Raw genomic sequence first — 18,820 nt, 5'->3', positions numbered from 1 at the left:
TCACCCTGTTGTTCCCCCTTAAGATATGTATGTATATGCATATGCACGCGGGACGAAATATTATGTGGGGGATGATCCGTCCAGCGTTTAGTACTCGGAAAAGTTTCCGCCCCTAACGCGCATTCTGGCGATCTACACATTTTTCGCGAATTGGCAGGCGGCACTAGATGGAGGAGATATTAGCCGATAAACATCGGGCGCACTTCCAAGCGGATCTCGATATTATAGCCCGATGACGCAGAAATGTAACCCCAATATCACGGGAATTTATCTCGCTTCTTTCCGCGCGTGGCGTTGTATCGCGCTGGCGACGGCGAAAGAAACAACCCTATTACACTAATGACAGTCCGAGCGGTAGTCGTCGGCCTCGTCGTCGTAAGAGAACACGCCGGGAAGGAAAGAGAAAGAAAGAGTAAATCATAGAAAATACGGCGTTCGAATCCGATCGACTTTCTTCTCATCCGCGCGGTGCACGCGGATGAGAAGAAGAAGAAAGCAAGAGAGACAAGGAGAAGGAGAAAGAAAGAAAGAAAGAAAGAGAGAAGGCAAAGGGACAGCCGGGGGAGACGGAGAGGCTTACGTTATCTCCTCCTTCTCCTCTTTCGAGTTTAAATCGCTCACGCTTGATAGGTCGAAATCGATATCGCCCTCCACGAAGCGGCGTCAGCCGACACACGCTCCTTTCCGTGCCACACTATATATTCACCGTCTCGCAGCACGCGAGGGTGTTTCCGTCGAACTTCCGCCATCCACCCCGCAGCCGACCCCCCCCCCACCCACGCCTCAATCTGCGCGGAGGGAAATCTCGGGTGCGCGCTTAAATAATCGAGCGTGGCGTGCATTCAATCGTTACGGTCCTCGCCGCTCTTCACTCCCTCCCCCCCAACGCCCCCAAAGCCACCAACCCCCTCGTCGAACGGCTATTCCATCCGGATAGGATTTACCTGTTTCCTATCTCCGAGACTTTCTTCCGAGCCTGCTTCCTCGGAGAATTCGCGAGGCTTCGCTTTAGTTCGCCACGATGCTGCCGGAGGGGAGGGGAAGGGGACTATCCCGAAACAGGAGCGGGTTCAAAGTTTCCGCAGGGAAACTCGCCAACTCCGCATTAACCCTTCGACGATGTAGTGTCGCGCGTCTGTACGCGACGACTTGGGTCGTTACATCTCGTCACATTTGCATGTTACATCTGGTCGCGAGAGAGAATTCGGAGAGAGCGCGATCTCGTCGAAAATTCGAAAGGGCGCGCGTACGAACGCACGAGCGCGGAGTACCGCGGAAAGGATTCGCGTGTTGCGCGAATGTGTCGCCATGCACGGAGAGAACGTGAGAGAATTTGTCCGCTCGTTTCGCGCTTCGACGCGCCGAGCGAGTCTCGGCGAAGACGCGCGCGCTCTTTAATCGGACTTGACGCGCGACTTGGCGTGTCGTCGAGATTTTATATTTCTCAGAGCGGAGGGATGATAAAGGATACGGCGAAAAAAAGCGTCGTCGCCGCATGCGAAAAACTCTATCTTGTATATGTATGCACGCGAGATGTATTTTCATACCAACTTCTCGTTTGGGAATCGCGCCGGTTATCGAATCTTTAGCTTTCCCGTGCTTTCGGTACAACGGCAAAATTTCCACAATGAGGAAGGGGATTGAACCGCAAACGTGTCGACGACGAAACGAATTTCTATTCCGGTAACTGAGAACAAGAGAGAACGTCGCAGCAGATGGTCTCCATTAGGTGAGATATCGCACGAGTCTAATATGATTCTCGGGCTCGCGCGGCTGCGAATTTTGGCGGGGCTGTCGATTGCTAGGTAGCCGCGGACGCTACTTGTCTACGATAATATGATTTATCTTGCCGAGTGTGTCTGGTCCTTTCGAAGCGGCTGGCGGACGATAAATATCGACAAGCGCGCGCGCGCGCGCGAACGATTGAATAAATCATCAGCGATAGAACAGAAACCGGGACACTCGTTCGCGGCAGACGGTTTCACAAATGGCAGTTTAAACTGGAAAGGGAAATGGTCCTGTTAGTTCGCTGCCAGAGCAGGACAAGAATTTCCTGCGTTTAATAGCCACCACGGCGCTCCATAGTCGAAACGCGATTATGCAAAATTTATTTTCCGATATCGCGCCCCGTCGCGTCGCGCCGCGACACGATCGAAAGGGCCTCGTTTAGAGAGGGACACTGGAACGGCGACAACGGCGGCATTTTTACAAAAGAAGCAAAGCGAGAGTGTCAAATCTAATCACACAACGCTTCGGGCTCCGCGATCTTGTTTTGTCGAAATCACTTTCCGCCGTGAAAATCTCGTTCTCCCGATTTCCATTTGAAGAATGCAATCGGAATTGGGTCTAATCGAATTTAAGAGCACGACGAAATCGATTTACGTCCCCTTCGCGCGCGCGCGCGCGCGGACACCACGGGGCCGCTGCTAATCCGTTTTCGTCGGGAAGTTTTGGGGATTCGGTTTGGGTGAAGTGTCGAAATTCATGGCGAATTAGCGCTACCTCCGGCAGGGAAGACAGCGAGAACGGAACCCACCCTCTCCATATCTCCCCCTATATTTCGCTCGTTTTTTTTATTCCTTTCTTTTTTTATCACTCCGCTTCATCCGTTGTCACGGATAAACGATTTTGCGCCGCGCCATAAATTATACGCGTTACCATCGGCCGCAAAACGAATAATTGTTTGCGTTTCGATTTTTGAAAGCCGTTTCACGTGATTGACAAACTACAAACGTATTTCGCGAGGCACATTTTTGCGCGGCGATCGTAATCGACGGAAATTTACATTCGTCGAATTTGCCGCGGGATAGAGCTGCAAAAGTTCAAAAAGAGAGAGAGAGAGAGAGAGAGAGAGAGTGAGGGCGAGGCAGGGTGGATGGTGAAAAAGTTTCACTGCGTGTGTGGAATGTGTTTTTTTTCCGCTTCCCGTTTTAAATCGCGCCGATTCAAAATCTTCAAATGCCTACGGTAAATTGCAAAATCGCGAAAAAAAGAAGGGGCGATCCCACCGGCAAAAGCCGGTGACGAAACGAATTTCAATTACCTTCTGCTGAATCGAAACGCTCCGTCACAGCCGCGCGCAACGTTGTGAGTAATGGCGGTTTGATTCAAACTTTCCCGATAAATGAAATCTCCGTCTGCATAGGCACTCGCAGGATTGATGATGCCATGATTGCAGATTTGATGGACAGATATCCATTATGAATAAGTATTCGTTTTAAACGCGCGTGCGCGAGCCGTTAAATCGCGATACTCGCGGTTACGATGGCGAGATAAAAGCGGCTGTGAATTCCTAAGTCTCGAGTAATCTTTCGCTCGCAGATTTTTCCTAGCGTAGTGTGTTATAGCTCAAGAGTAAAGAGGTGAATCGAAGAAGAATTTGTCGCAATTATTTCCGAAATAGACAATTCAAGAAAATATGAGAAAAGATAGTATACATTGTATTTGCGTGATAAAAAATTTTGTATAATTTAAGGGAGAAAAATTCTACGTTTACATGATTTCACAAGATTTTACAAGCGTAAAATCTGAATCTTTTTTGCTTTGGTCCATTCTTGCCAAAAGTGACAAACTATGATTCAAATTGAAGCTACGTTGAATGTCTTGAAGTTTACGAGCGACGATCGGCGGCGGGGGGAGGGGGGGGTAGCGGAGGAAGATTCGGGTTGCTCGACTCGCTTCGATTAGAACACAATGACAAGTCGCACGCGCAACGTGGACTCTAATTAAAGCGCACAACTGACATTGAAAACGTAATCTTGATATGCGCGCGTGCGAGACGATACGTATACAATTCCCGAGTGACAAACGGCGACACGCTTACGCATTCATATATTCATTACCGACATTCAGAAACTTCCGACCTCTTTCGCGGCTGCCGTCGTGCCGTGCAACTGGGACAAAGTGTCATACAAGCGAGGTGAACATGCCGAGGAAAGCGGTATTAACAGGATCACGTTGAGAGCCACGACGACAGGGAATGCAAATAGATTCCGCTCTAATCAAGGCGGTCTCGCCGCTATTCCCGGATATCCGTTCGATTATAGAATTCTCTTCGTTCTTTCCCCCGTTTCTTCTCTTCTTCTGTTTCTTCTTCCTTCGTCTCGTTTCGTTTCACACATCGATCGAAACGAATCCATCGCGCGGCCCGGATCTCAGAATGGAACTTTGCATAATGCAAACGCATCGCGATGAACAGGAAGAGATGAGAGGAGAGAGGAAATGACACACAATCGAGAGAAAATGATTTTCCGCGAGCTGTAAGTGTAAGCCGACATGAAATTTCGAACAACGAAGTGAAATGCAACAGGAGCGCAAAAATATCCATACAACAAAATTATCGCTGCTTGTTTATTCGCGACGTTGGATATCTCCGCGGATATTCACCCAGTTAATTAATTTTAGCCGAATGAGCGAAGCCGCAGAGTATTGGCTGAAATGAAACGGGATGCGAACGATGTTGTTGATTCTTAATCGGGAATCACGGGAGAAACGCGGTTGATAATTGACTTGTATACGCTGCTGTCAGACACACACACACACACACACATACGCGCGCGCGCGCGTACGCATACACGTATGCTTTGCTAATGCGAGACATTTGCAATAAAGACAAAATTATCACCTGCGCGCGGCCAACACGCGACATGATCAAGAATAGAAAGGTGCCTGCACGAATGTGGTCTGCATAAAGTCCAACGTTACAAAAGGGAATACGTAATGATGCACTTAAAAGGGTGCGCAGGGTCAAAGGGAGGTTAAATATATCAGGCTGCGACTACGTGCGAGAAATACGTACAGGGAATTACCAAGTACTTCGAAATCTGACTTTAATCTCCGCGTCGCCGACGCGATGCAAACTCGATCTCGCGAGAGTGAGTTTGGACAATTAGCATTAGAAAAATGTACGCTCTCCGCTTTTCTCCGGTTCCCCCTCCTTTTTTCATTTCCTCTCGAAATCATCCGCCCTCGTCGTCGACAACGATGAGGGCGGAGGGCGAGGTGGAAGGGGAGTTGTGTAATTGAATAATTTATCAGCGTCCGCGCGATGAGAAACGATTAGCTGAACTTTGGCGATACTTTCCGGCGGCGGCGGCGGCGGCGGCGGCGGCGGTGTCTATAATACGAAGGTGCCGCTTACAAAGTGAAAGCTTAATACGGAGCTTCGGGACGGAGCGGTGCGAGCTATACTTTTAAATTGCGCCGCGCAAAGGAGCTTATAATAAAAGTGTGCGCGCGCGCGGCAACTGATTTACCGAGGGGGAGAATGCGCGTTCGTGCTATCGTTTGCCGAGCTATCCTCGATGGTTCCGCGAAGACGCGGAATTGCATCTGTTAAATAAATGGCAAACGGACAGTGCGTAACAACAGCGGGCAGAGTGGACACGTTCCGTCTGGGGTTGAAGTTGAAAACGGAAAGCAAGATGGAAATTATATTACGTAATGAAAAGCAGATAGAAAGAGAGAAAGAGAGGGGGGGAGAGAGAGAGAGAGAGAGGGAGCGAGAGCAATGGAGCTAAGAGAGAAAGAGAGGTGGTGCGGGACGAAAATGAGAAGGGTGAATGATGTAAAGAGCGCGCGTGACTCTTTATTCCCAAAGTATTTGCATTCATGAATCTCTCGCGGACGAGGAGAAACCGCGGACACACGTGCGGCATTCGTCGTAATGCAGCGCGGATTACCGGCGCATAACGTGACTCCGTCATATCGGTTTTCGTTTCTTTTCTTATTATATCATCGTGGCGTCCTCGTATATTGGAAGTAGCGCGCGAGGATGCGCGATAGCTACGGATCGGAATCGGAAAAGACATTCGCGAGAAGAAATCGAGTCTCGAGCGCGAATGCCTCTCACGGATGTATATTAGCGAGAGGAAGTCCTTCTCCTCCGAGAGAACTGTGATCATCTCCGATACAGCTTAAGTACAACGCTCGAATTTCATTTAGTAATATAACAATTGTACTGTTTTTCTCTCTGATGTAGCGCATCGTGAAATCTCAGGCGCATCGCGCGACGTAAATTAATATGTGCGACGTAATATGCGAGAAAATTCGTGGAAACGTTACGTCCGTTACGTCGGTAATGTGCAACAACGTGGCGGTGATCGATCAAGCGGAAAAACGCCGGGAACCACGGAAAACATCTTCCGCGACGAAACCACGCTGGAATTTCGCGAAATTTTACGACCGGAAGTTAAGCTGATCCGACGAAGACAAAGTTCAGGGCTATTACCCTTGTCGTCGGAACGTGGCTTGAATAAGAACACGTGTAACCGAGGCAAGAAAAAAGGAGAGTATACGATTTTCCAGATCGTATGCCGTGTTTCCGCTCCGAAGGAGAAGGGAGCGATAAAAAATGAAAGAATTATATGCTTCTCGTTACGCGTCCGTGTTTGGATTGCGCGACGTGCGTGCGTTATGCGGACGTGGACGTGATACGAATGATGAATGAATATAATCGTGAATAATGAATCGCGACTACAAATGATGGACAATAATCTATGACGTTTAATTTAATTATATAATTTATTTCGCGATATAATTTATTCTATATTGGTGCCAGATGGAAGCGTATCTATGTGGTGCCATCTCACGATGCAGCCGTTAAATATTTGATAACGGCTTAAATCAATTGCCTCGATATGATATTTAAATAAATCCCTGTTTCGCCTGGTATCACGCATTCGACGTGTGCGAAATAAAATTAATTACTAGATCGGAAATTCCTACGAACATGTCACAGAACATGTAACAATTGTCGTAATCAATTTTTGAGTGAAGCCTTTGAGAGATTTACGTAAATTTTTACAAAATCCTTCACAATTTCCTGTGATATTTCATCTAATTGTGTAATATTTCCCGCGACAAATAAAATATGGAGGAGAAAAGAAAGAGAGAGGGAATATATCGCGATCGCAGTTTTAAAATCGCCCACATAAAGTTTCGTCCACGAAAGCAGCCTGTTAAAGAGTGACTCATGGCTGCACGATATCATTGTTTGTTACCTATGCTTAAATTGTCTTGCTGATATTTTTCTCTCGCTCCTCTCTCTCTCTCTCTCTCTCTCTCCCTCCCCCTCTCTCTCTCTCTCTCTTTGCTTTTCGGATTACATAAACTTGCCAGAAGTTACGCAACGCTGATTTCTGCGCGAACTCCGCCGTCCGCGAAGACAGGCACATACGCACAGATCGCGTCGGGTGCGGACAAATAAGAAGCGAATTCGTACCTGGCGAGATCCAGAGATACGCATTGAGCGTGTCTCTCGGAGACGTCACGTTGACATCCACCCGGGAAACATGCGATTCGCAGCAGCCGAAGCACCGTCCCGAGCGCGCCCGCGCGCCCGCTTATTACGATCGAAAGTTTATGACGAGGAGGTACGTTGTGTCGCGACACGGAAAGATTTTTTCGGCACGGCTCAGCTGCAGGCGTTTCAAGTGTTTTTGTCGTCCCGACGTCGCGTGCGCCATGGCGGTGCTGAACAGCTGTTCGTCAACTGCGAGGGTTGTTTGGCAGCAAGATAGGGGTTGTCCTCCTTGCTACCGCCATCTGTCGCAGGACGTCGTTACCCGCTTTCACCCTTCGCGCCTCCGCGAATTCGAGCGCTGCCTTTAGCTGCCGCGGGAAAGCCCGTTTCCGTCGTCGGTATATCAGCGCATCGTCTGCAAGACGATGTGCTGAGAGATTTGTACTTCTCTCTCATGCTGCAATTATCTCTCATAATTCAATTTTTTGCGACGTGTAGGATTTTTTATTCTCACGTTTTGCCGATTACCTCATCGCGCATATTACCTTATATGGGTGTGTGTGTATGTGTGTGAGTTGAAAAATATCCAGGCAACGCGCTCACGAAGAGCCGCGCGTCGACGCGACGGTAAATCAGACTCGTTTTCCGCAACTGCAATTTACCGAATACAAACACGACGACGAAGGTCGCGCGCGCTTCGCGTTTCCCGAAGGCCTTGAGATGCTCAGAGTTATCCTCGCATATTATCACGTGCGATCAATACAATTAGATACGCGCGGAACATCGCGCTCACACACGCACGTATTCAAATATGCGCTCCGAACGACGCGCGGACGCGCACGCATCTCGACAAAGTCGATCGTCGTCGTGAGGTCGGACACGGCGATGCCGAAAATACCGCGCATCGACGGGCCGCGGATGGCGGATTTGAGTTGGTCGAATTGAACGCTCAGATACATTTTTGTATACGCGACACAAATTGCGTAGATATTTCCCAATGAAGCGTTCATCGCGCGCGATTCGTTCGAACGTCGTTAATTGCGTCACACTTGATGCACAGTCGGTATTGTAATGCAACCACGACGATTCATTTTCTATGCGATCACTCGTTGTGTCTACCGCATTCCTCCGAGCCGCTGGCGCGAGATATCACATGCGAAATTACAATTAGCTCGTACTACGCACAAAGATAAATAAATCTCAATCACGTAGATCACACTCACGCTTCTTGCGACTCGGCCGTGTGCCGGTTTATTGCGCCTGTAGGTTGGTCTTGTCGGTCTTGTAATTGTTCGCGTCGATAATCGATTACGTTCCCGAAACACTCTTCTCACCCGTTTGACTGCATTTTATCATTCTTCAGTCTGTCCTCAGTTATCGCATCGGACAGGGGCCGCCGCGCGATTGCCTACGGCTCTGATTTCGGATCTGTGAAACACACCTCACCTACGTGGTCGTGTTTACTCACGCGGAGGTACATATGCACGTACACGCATGTATACACACACACACACATACACACACACATGCGGCAGCTACGTGTAATATGAATGCGCGACCTTGTGAGCGCAACAGGCGTCACTCCACCGATACAGCTCTGCGCTTTACACCCGGTATATGGCGGGTACGAGTAAATCCCCTACTTCAGCGGCAACGGCCACTTTTATGAAAGTATCGTAGCTGGGAGTCTTGGCTCCCTGTGTGCTCGATTACCTCCGCCGGATCAAAGCAAAGGAAAACTTTCGCCAACGCACGCGCCAATGAAAAGTATATAAAATGCACGACTACAAGTCCGAGTAATTTTTATAAGCGAGAAACCAAGAAGCGCGCGTGGATCTGGACTTGATCGGTAGGCCTGGCGTTAGTCGGCGCGGTTCGATTGAAAATTGTAATTTTAAAATTCTATAAGCAAATCCACACGCACGGGTTCCTCGAGCGAGGTGCGAGCTCAGGTATCGCCAGGTGTGCTTCAGAGCGCACAGCACAAGCTGACCAATCGACGATGCGATCTCGCGACGGCGCCCCATGGGCGGACACCTCAGACATCGTCCGCCACTGCAAACTCGTCATGGTGACCTCTTATAAAGGGAACCCACGCGAGAGTGCAAACTGCATACCACGGAGACGCGTCGCGCGCGCGACCGAAGTCATCGGTACCGCCGCGATCACACGGTATCACACGGCAACGAGTCACACAACACGCGTGGCCGCGCTCTCTCGCGCTCTCTCTCTCTCGCGCGCGCGCGCGCGCGCACGCAAGATCGCCTGCGCAAGAGGAACCATCCATGCGGGCTCCACGACGACGGCAACGGCAACGACGACAACAACAACAACGTATTTCGTTGATCGACGCGATGACGTAGACCGCCGCGGTCGGTCCCTCTCTTCTCAATCTCCGTCGCTGTGTCTACGATGCGCGGTGGATCGCAAACGGTCGCAAGCGCGCGTGCAGGCGTATAACAGTGCGTGTTGTACGCTCTCGGTGAAAGCTCTCGGCGATCATTCCTCCCGGCGATCTCGCCGCTGATGGTGCGAGTCCGCGTCCGATCGCTCCGCCGTTGATGATGGGATCGCAGGCAGTCGTCTGACCGTCGTCAACGTCGTCGTCGTCGTCGTCGTCGATCGTGCCTCGAGTGGAAGAGGACAGAGCGCGAAGTCTCACTCGGGTGAGACCCCTCAGGAGGTTTCAGGTCAGTCACAGGCCCAGGCGTGGAGTTCCCAGCGCGCTGCCGTTGCAGCTCGTCGCAGCTAGCAACCGGCTAGCAAGCATCACCTGCTCTCTCCTCGGATCTCTCTCTCTCGATCGCCGACGCGACTCGCCCGCTCCGCCTCGTCCGCCGGTCTCTACCTGCCTGCTCCGAACTGGCAAGACGCGATTATGGTATGTGTGTGTGTGTGTGTGTGTGTGTGTGAATTTCGCTTCCTCCGAAGAAACGTGCGCACATGAGTGTGCGTGTAGACGTGAACACCGAAGGCCGACTTTGCGCGATTATAACAGCGCGATATTGCGCCTCGCATATGAAAGGAACCCGACAGCTACCTGACAACCGGCCTCGCGCTCCGAACGCTTCCTACAACCTACAACTCGAATCCGCGCCGAGTCAAACGCGAATAACGCGACGGATTGCTCGCAGATATATCGGAGCGAGAACGAGCGACGAGTCAGACCGATGCGAGACGGAGATTTTCCGACGGACCAACAGCCCACGATTTCCTCTGAATTCCGCTTGTAGCATTCGATTGCACTCGCTTGTCTCGTGTGTGACGAAATCTTGCCGTCGTGACGAACGTCTTCTTAGCACACTTATCGTCCGAAAGGGCGCCGCGATAGGAAGAGATCGACATCGAGGCGCAAAGAGATCGTCGACGTTCTCTGACATCCCGGGCGTTAAAGTCTCTATTAAAAACCGGAAGACACGTAGCCGCGCCAGACCAAGGCATCTGGCGCGTCGATTCTCATTAGTTAATGACGCTATAATCGAGGTCGGTCAGATCGTGCGGTCGTGAGCGTGTAACTTCTCTTGCGTGCCTTCGTCCGCGATCAATCGACGCTACCGACGACCGGCGTCGTCACGGTGACAGGGCGCGGTGAGTTGGTTTTCCTCCTCTTTTTCTCTCTCTTTCTCTCTCTCTCTCTCCCCCTCTCTCTCTCTCTCTCTCTCTCTCTTTTCACGGGGAAAGTTTGATCCGTCGGTTACTCGCGACGGACGTCCCGTTTTTGCGCGCGTGTACTGTTTTATTGCGCCGGGAGTCGCGCGAGGGTCGGCTGTTGCCGAGCTGCAGAACAGCTGATAATCACCTGTTATTGGCGATAAAATCGTCATATTGCCGGCACGACGAGAGAAAGCACTCGCTGCCCCGCTGCTTTACGATCGGGAGATCCGCTTGCGTGTCCGAGAAAGAAGTTCCGTCAGAATCGCTTTCCGATGCCTTTCCAGTGATAAAACCGTGTCTTTCTTTTCGCGGTTGATTTGTAAAAAACAACCGTAATGTATCTGTTGTAAAACGATGAAGCAGATAATCCGCGGGATTGTCGTTGGTCAGGAGGCGATGCGAATAATTAACAAAACGTCAAACTCTAATCGAGACGCGACCCGTCCATGCCTGAGAAGACATGTCGCGGCTACATCGCTCTCTGAGAGCTACCTTTCTAGAAATAGAATTGTCCTTTTCCAATGTCCTTCGGTGGAATCTCTTTAGATAGAACGCTCGAAGAGAAAAGAGAACCCACTCGGTCGGAAGGCGGTGTGACTGATGAGCAAAACCGCGATGTCGAACGCGATGCAGAATCGCGTATCGGAATCTTTCCCTCTCTAATCGCAAAATCCTTTTTCCTCGCGGCAGCGAGAAAACACCTATGCAAATGTTTGCGGTCGGCCGAGCATAATTCCCGCCGATAATTTTGCCGAACGCTCGTGCGCGTCGCTCGGTAAACCTTATCTATCGTTTGCGCGACGAGCGTCACGACGGCGCTCACGTCTTGTACGCGGGAATATTAATAGCGCACCTTCAGGCATCGCGCGCGCGCGCGCGGCGCACATCGGGATGCTCACAACAATATCTTGCAGTTCTCTCGCGGACAACTCCGCCGGGCTCTACCTGTCCGCGGTGATCAGACCGTTATCTGAGCGACTGCACGCCGCAAATCGGCGCACTCGTCGATAACTGTCGTCGACTGGGATTTCGAGAGAACCACCGCGCTCGAGAGAGACGATCGCGAGCATGGCTCTGGCGAAGATCAGGAGCTTCATCGACAACAGCCTGAAGACGGTGTCCACCCCGTTGGACCGCACGGTGAATCTGGAGCCGGAAGTCGGCATCAGGATCGTGCACTCGCCCAACGACAAGACGCTCCGCGTCACGGTGCTCGGCGCCAGGCATTTGCCGCAGAACTTTGGCTTCACCAGAGTCAACAGTTACGTCGTGAAGGTAGGTAGGTAGGGTACGCGTGAGAAAAGGCGACCGCTGGAATGCTGCGGCTCGGTGCGGAGAGGCCGCGGGATCGTCAACGGCGACCTCTTCTCCGGCTTCCGGCTTCCGTTCCGGCATGCGTTCGTCCAGTGTATTCTCGCGGGTACCAATGTTCGTCCAAATTCGTGACAGCTGTGATCATTCTCGTCGTCAGCGTGATAATTGCTTGTCGATTTCATCTACTACGATCCAGATTTCATCTGGACTTTGGAGACTTGTCACAGACACGACGTGTGTGTCTTGCGGTAAGCACGCGGCGGCGGCGGCAGCGGAAGTTGCGACCGACCGGGCTCTTCTGCCGGGATATTTGCACTGCGCGAGATCGCGCTTCGTTACGCTTCGTCGTGCCTGAGAATTACTCGCGCGTTACTCACGAAGCCACGAGCCGGAGACGCTGCCGACACTCTCAGCTGTTATCAACGCGATTACGTAACGCCGTCGGATCGTATCGCGCCACACATTGTAGGGACCAAGCATCGACTGTAGTGTCTTATTGACTGGCGAACGCTCGCGCGACGTTCCTCACGACGTTCCTCTTCTGGGCGCGAATATAGCGCGACACGAGACTGCCTACGCGGCGGACCGCCGCGTACGCCCGAGGTCGATTCGCACCACTTTCGCGGACGTATTTCGGAACGGGAACGGGTGGAGCGGATGTGCGGATCGTTAAAAGACTACTTACTGGAGATCTCGCCATCTCGAGAGGCGCTTTATTATTTATCGCCGAAGCGAAATCGGACCACGCCGGAAAAACAGGAATAACGCCTCTCTCTCTCTCCGTCTCGAGAAGTATCGCGATATATTTACAGATAAGCGATCAATCTTCCGATTTTCTCTCCCCAGTGAGAAGTGAGCATTTTCAAATATTTTCGCGTTAGAAAATTTGTGTCTCTCCCGACACGAGGAAATTTCTCGTCTCGTCTTACTGCAACCTGCGAGTGTCTTCGCGTCTTCACGCGACACGCGCTCTGTAGGGGATCGTCAGACACAAGTTATAACGGAGGGAAACCGCTGGACACGCTGAACTTTGTTGTCGTTGTTGGGACCTCCCGGGAAATGACGGGAGCTCGATTTTCAGGTAAAACTAATCCCCGGCAAGGATAAGTTCGAGACCACCTCGAAGAACGAATCTTGGCCGCAGTGGAACGAGGAGTTCATCTTTCCGCTGCGCAAAGAGACCAAGCAGAAGTTCGGCAAGTCCAAGGTGGTCGAGGAGGAGATCAACGGGTCGAGATTCATCGTCGCGACCCTCTACGCGGTCCTCGAGGACAAGCCTCTGATAGCGACCGAGAAGAAAGACTCGGAGAAGAACTCGCCCACCAAGGGAGGAGAGCCGCCGAAGAAGGCCGGCAAGAAGAAGGAGGGCCAGAGCGGCTCGTCCGAGAACCAAGAGTCCACCAAGAACAAGCTTCTCAGCCAGTTCTTCGGCAAAGGTCCCGACAAAATCGCGGAATCCGCGGCCGCGGAGAGGAGAGTCTACGACAAGAGACGAACCGTCGGTGCGACGACGATCCCGCTCGACTCGAGGAACTTTGTCACCAAACCGCCCAAGTCCAAACACACCGGCGATGTGTCGACGGGAGATCTGTGGAAGCCGTTGCGACCGATCGCGAGCGGTATCATCGGTGCCGACGAGAAGGTACGTCTACGAAACGCTTGGATCGGAAACCAAAAATCGACGAATTCACAAATTTCGATCTCGGCTTCAGTTCGCTTGTACGAGAAGAGGAAACTGAAACTAACGTTGTCTCGCTTTATTCCTCATTGATCAGCTTCTAAATCTGATTCTGAAATTCGCGTTCCTCGGTTCATCCATTCATCCAGTCCGAAACGGACTTTGGGATGTTTGTGTGAAATTTTCTGTCAACCGATACCGATGAAACCTTGCGTAGATGCACGTGCCAGTTTTATCCGCTTCGCTGGATAGGACGAGCGGGACAAGTTGCACGAGGCAAAAATTTCTTTCCAGAAGGAGAGCAAGAAGGGCCAAGTCGAGGTGTCGCTGTGTCTGGCAAAGGGCGAGAAGGATGAGGACAGCGACGGGCAGCTAATACTGTCTCTGAATCGTCTGAAATGTTCGCTTCAGACGATGCACGAGCACGAAGGCCTGAAGGGGCAGATGTATCTGAAGATGTCGGTCGTCGACGGTGGACGAGTCACACACTTTTGGAAGAGCGACCGATTCGCGCCGACGGTGTCCACAAAATTCTCGCCGGAGACGGCGAGAGTGGTCGCCGATAATCCGTATAAGGGTGCGCTCAACGACGTGAGCTTCGTTGTGAAGTTCGTCTCGAAGAATAAGATGGGTGAGCAGCAATACGACAAGATTTCCTCTTTGGTAATAAGTTGGAAAATATATTTATTCGGGCAAGTCGCGCGCTGCAGCAGACTGGGATACGTGTCGTATCCGTCGTCGTGTGTGACATAGAGACATTGATATAATCCGTCTTTCGAGGTCTCCTCGGAAGACCTCGGAGACCTGATGGACATTTCGCTTGATTCTACCAGACTGTCTTTACGTTTCAGGCAAAAAGACTCCCGTGGGTCACTTTGTAATCGGACCCGACGTCGGCGGGACTTACGGCGAGCAGTGGAGGCAGGCCTTAGCGAAACCGGGCCAGCAGATAACCAAGTGGCAGGCGTTTGAGTAGAAGAAATAAATCGCACCGGACGCAGTCCGGTAACTCATTCAATACTCGCCGCAAATACGCAGCCGTAGTGTCGTATGACGTGCTCTTTTCCTCGAAGACTTCGCAAGAGAGGCCGAGCGGCGAAAATGAGAACGTTACAGGCGCGCCATAAATATTTAAGGTACTGATCGATAAAGCTATTCCAAAGAATATTCCATAGACATGGTCGCGAACGCGACTCTCTTCCCTCCTCCTTATCCGGAACGTCGTCGGACGTATCGCATATTGCATGCGTATTTATACACGTGGCGCGTTCGCATATATTGTCGATTTACGTAAGGAAAAATTTATCCCCCAGTGGAATGCGCGCGCGCGCGTAAAGCCATCCTTAAGTTTCCACCGCACGGATTCATGCAGGCACGAATCCTTCGCTGATATTATTGACCGTCCTTGATTCCGCGAAGGAGCGAGACACTCGGCCGCGACTTTTATCTCGAATCCGATCGATACAACCGTCCGTATAAAGTAATAAAAGTTGTCGTGCCGAAACTATGCGTTGGTGGAACAAAGGTGCAGGTAGGATAGTGTTCACCGACGTATATGCTGACGAATATAACACATTATATCTTGTAAGAAACGCAAAAGCAGAGTGAGTTTGCGCTACGTCGAATTAGTATTAATTGATATTTTATTACGGAAACGTGGAAACGTGAAAATTTATAAACAAAATAATTTTAGCGGAGAGACTAATGTACGAGAAGAGGGCTGTAACGTGCTCTGTGTAACGTCGTAACGTCGTGTCTTTAAAACTTACATATTTATATTTAGTGACGATAAGACATAAATTTGGCTACTTTTATACGCACATTAAACGCTCATTTGTGGCACTCTGGCGATCGTGAAACGAAGCAAGTGCAAATTAAATATTCCGTAATCGATATTAGAACAAGATTCGAATGCCATTTCAGATTGTGATAAATTGAAGTATTTTTTCTATTGATTATCGTTTGTATGCGCACCATCGTCTAGTAATGCGAAATATTTAATGTAAACGTTAAGGTAAGACATTTTAAGGTAACACATTTATCCTCCCTCCTCTCCTCCATGATACATATCTTTATAATTGAAAAGCGTAAAAGTGAAAATTATAAATATAAAAATGGGAATTATGTTGGTGTGTTAAAATAATGTTTCTATAATTCGATGAAAAACAAAAAAAAAAAAAACAAATAGCCAAGGAAAATCTTAAACGTGATATTTTAATTAATTTGATATTTTTTCTATAAATATATTTTTTTCAATGACACAACACATGCATCAATAGTATTTTAATAAATATTTGTAATTGCTGACACCAAAAAGAAGAAAAAAGAAAGAAAAAGGAAAATACACGTACATAATTTCGCACAAATGCATGTAAAGACATGTTTTTATTTGCACTTCTCCATTGTATGAAAACAAAGAAATAACTGTATTTATAAATATATTCTAATATCCATTACTATTTACTTCTTTCTACCTATCCATCATGAAAAAGAAAATCATCAAGTTTATTGGGTTTCACGTTCGACCAAGGCAATGTATAATGTTGCCGTGTATAGTTACGAGTCACTTTATTATTCATATTTTATACATTCGTATAACAAATTCATAGCGATACATAAATTTCGAGCATAATGTACAACATCGTACTGTATTATACTTTGCATGAATTTATTATACGTCAACTGATATTACAAATCATACTTTGTCCGTGAATAAATGGCAGTATGCAAAAAAAAGACTAAATATTACTTTAAAAATATATACAAAACATATAAAAAGATGGCAAAACACCACACTAAAACTAAGTCGATTGTATTAATCTGGACGGCATTAGCAGTCTTATCTTAACATCTGAAGTTGTTGAAGCAGTCGGATGCTACTCGTCGATGTCAAAAAAATTCATAATTTGTACTGTATAATATCAAGATGGAGAACAGTATATGAATATACATCTTTCAAATGTGATAAAAATATATTTCTATTAAATACGTCGATAAAATATATATTGTATTGTCGATAAATATACACATACACATATATATATATATATATATATATATATATAAATATATGTAACATTAGGCCAAGGTGATCTACTAACTTACTGGAAGTTGCTTTCCTTTTTATAAATATTATTATGTTTCTTATCGTTGTTCTTCGGGGTAAAACATATAAAAAGGCACTTTCGTTAAAAAAACGTCATTCAACAAAGAAACAATTAAGGAAATATAAAATTACAAACGTTGCACGTTATAAAAACTATACTACCTACTGATACTAGTTTAAACCTATCAATTTGATTGTTGGATTTTGCATTTGTGTCCCTGAAGTTTGATGTATAAGAAGAGAAAAGGAGTCATTTATAGTAAGTACAAATGAATCTTGAATTGTAAATACACTTACTGAAATCTCAAACCATCCAGCAATCAGATTCAGATCTATTGAGAAATTCACTCTTTGGCTAAACTCTTTTACATATTGAACGCGCACCTGACTGATGATGTTATAAACGCGATTATCAAAAGTAACCAACTCCCGTACTGATACGACGCTGAATTACAACCATCTTTACTGTTGCATGTGCAATATTCCATAAATATATTATATGTTCCAGTTCTCATTAGGCAAAATCGCTCATCACCAGCAATACCAGGCTCTCCCATATATGCGCAGCTACGAAAATATCTCCATTCACCGTTAACTGCAAACAAGAAAATACACACAATATATAGGATGTAACAGTTAAATCTGCAAGTTATATATTTACATTCTTGCAAACAAAATTACACATCATTGGTATATTCACCTTTTTGGCGAATCTTACGACACATTGTTGGTCTTACACCTCGCAAATGCTCCAAATCTGGTTCTTGCTTGCAGTCAGTGATTGGTACGGTAGAATTATCAAATGGATCTGCGCATTTAGGGTCTGAATCCGATCTGCAGACCCAACATTTGATCGAGAGGCCTGGAAAAATACATACAATTAGAAATATATTAATTCCAAACATAGACTTTTCGTAATCTTTAATTATTATTTCAACACACATTACATGACACATGATTATTTAATGTGAAGATTATTCGTCAAGTATTGATGAAATAAAATTCTTATCAAAGATAAAACTCTGTAGAAACATCGATACATGATACGCGTATAAAGTACGTGTTTATAATCTCGAGCTCGGAGAAAGGTTATTTGAAGGTGATACATACGCACATACACACGACATTCAAGCATAACTGAATTTAAATACCTCTTAAATTTACGTCACATACCTTCTTGGATACAGCAAAGAAGCAACAACGCTGTTACCAGGATATGAAAACGCATTTCACAAGCCATTTCTGTGAAAGAAATTTTCTCTCCTTCGCGAGAACGCCTTCCAACGAAGATGCAATGCTTCCAAACACCCTCTATACGTCCACGCCTACAATTGCCATTACTAACTAGGGATGGGCGCAATCACCTCGATTATTTTGACATCGATTACTTTTATCTCAGAAAATCGATTCTCGTATGATGATGTTTCTTCAACTTTGATTATTCCCTAGACAATAGTTTTTTCTTCGATGTTACTAGAATCGCTAGCGTCACCAACCAAACATAATATGCTGAACGCTAACGCCCTCTTAGGAATATCATGACTGGAATATAAAGCTGTTGCTCGAAAGAAGCATAAATGGTAACAGATATGGAGTAATGGGAGAAAGAGTAATCGGAAACAATCAACTATTCCGCACGAATGTAGCGGCAATTTGAATATATATGGCAGTATTTCCGATTCGACATTAGAGTTATCTTAAAAGTGGGTTCATTCAGATTCTGGTGGATATGGGAGGGTCTTGCTTAATGCTTTCACATTCTAATTCGATATAAATTCAGAATTTTATATATATTTTATAACAAATTAAAAAATTGCCAACGTAC

The 18,820-nt window shown here is 47.7% G+C and overlaps 3 protein-coding genes across 7 annotated transcripts in view; 1 reads left to right on the top strand and 2 right to left on the bottom strand.

Annotated features, from left to right (window-relative positions):
- Window positions 1-9,182, bottom strand: part of LOC112590650 (uncharacterized) — a 204,841-nt gene extending 195,659 nt beyond the window's left edge. For all 3 annotated transcript variants that reach the window (XR_003114368.1, XR_003114369.1, XM_025307861.1), the window contains exon 1: window positions 7,223-9,182. Coding sequence is in view for 1 of the 3 variants with exons in the window: in XM_025307861.1 (XP_025163646.1) it covers window positions 7,223-7,246 (24 nt within the window). In the remaining 2 variants the exon portion in view is untranslated. The remainder of the gene's footprint in view (window positions 1-7,222) is intronic.
- Window positions 9,183-9,361: 179 nt separating this feature from the next.
- On the top strand, window positions 9,362-16,310 carry LOC105183752 (hypothetical protein). Of its 3 annotated transcripts, none has more exons than XM_025307860.1 (5): window positions 9,362-10,124; window positions 11,812-12,172; window positions 13,293-13,853; window positions 14,187-14,520; window positions 14,741-16,310. In XM_025307860.1, exons 2-5 carry the CDS (start codon window positions 11,966-11,968, stop codon window positions 14,863-14,865), a joined length of 1,227 nt encoding a protein of 408 aa, XP_025163645.1. In that variant the 5' UTR covers window positions 9,362-10,124; window positions 11,812-11,965; the 3' UTR covers window positions 14,866-16,310. The 3 variants fall into 3 exon arrangements, with proteins under 3 accessions (XP_025163645.1, XP_011140387.1, XP_011140386.1); XM_011142085.3 differs by having other exon boundaries at window positions 9,366-9,933; window positions 14,184-14,520; XM_011142084.3 differs by having other exon boundaries at window positions 9,366-10,124; window positions 14,184-14,520.
- A 647-nt stretch (window positions 16,311-16,957) lies between these two features.
- Window positions 16,958-18,347, bottom strand: crok (crooked). Its single transcript, XM_011142088.3, has 3 exons — window positions 18,169-18,347; window positions 17,696-17,857; window positions 16,958-17,590 (listed from the first exon to the last, which is right to left on the bottom strand). Exons 1-3 carry the CDS (start codon window positions 18,233-18,235, stop codon window positions 17,361-17,363), a joined length of 459 nt encoding a protein of 152 aa, XP_011140390.1. The 5' UTR covers window positions 18,236-18,347; the 3' UTR covers window positions 16,958-17,360.
- Window positions 18,348-18,820: the final 473 nt, after the last annotated feature.

Source organism: Harpegnathos saltator, unplaced genomic scaffold (assembly GCF_003227715.2).
Source record: "Harpegnathos saltator strain DR-91 unplaced genomic scaffold, Hsal_v8.6 scaffold13, whole genome shotgun sequence".
Taxonomy (NCBI): Eukaryota; Metazoa; Arthropoda; class Insecta; order Hymenoptera; family Formicidae; genus Harpegnathos; species Harpegnathos saltator.
The sequence above is the reverse complement of the archived record's forward strand: the minus strand, read 5'-3'. Positions and strand labels throughout refer to the sequence as shown.

What these genes read in the sequence shown, in the direction of transcription:
- LOC105183752 (XM_011142085.3), top strand. Translation starts at nt 11,966, where the DNA reads ATGGCTCTGGCGAAGATCAGGAGCTTCATCGACAACAGCCTGAAGACG. An exon ending in TCAACAGTTACGTCGTGAAG is followed by an intron (nt 12,173 to 13,292) that starts GTAGGTAGGTAG and finishes CTCGATTTTCAG; the next exon opens with GTAAAACTAATCCCCGGCAA. An exon ending in CGTCTCGAAGAATAAGATGG is followed by an intron (nt 14,521 to 14,740) that starts GTGAGCAGCAAT and finishes TTTACGTTTCAG; the next exon opens with GCAAAAAGACTCCCGTGGGT.
- crok (XM_011142088.3), bottom strand. Translation starts at nt 18,235, where the DNA reads ATGGCTTGTGAAATGCGTTTTCATATCCTGGTAACAGCGTTGTTGCTT. An exon ending in TCTTTGCTGTATCCAAGAAG is followed by an intron (nt 17,858 to 18,168) that starts GTATGTGACGTA and finishes GTATTTTTCCAG; the next exon opens with GCCTCTCGATCAAATGTTGG. An exon ending in TCGTAAGATTCGCCAAAAAG is followed by an intron (nt 17,591 to 17,695) that starts GTGAATATACCA and finishes TCTTGTTTGCAG; the next exon opens with TTAACGGTGAATGGAGATAT.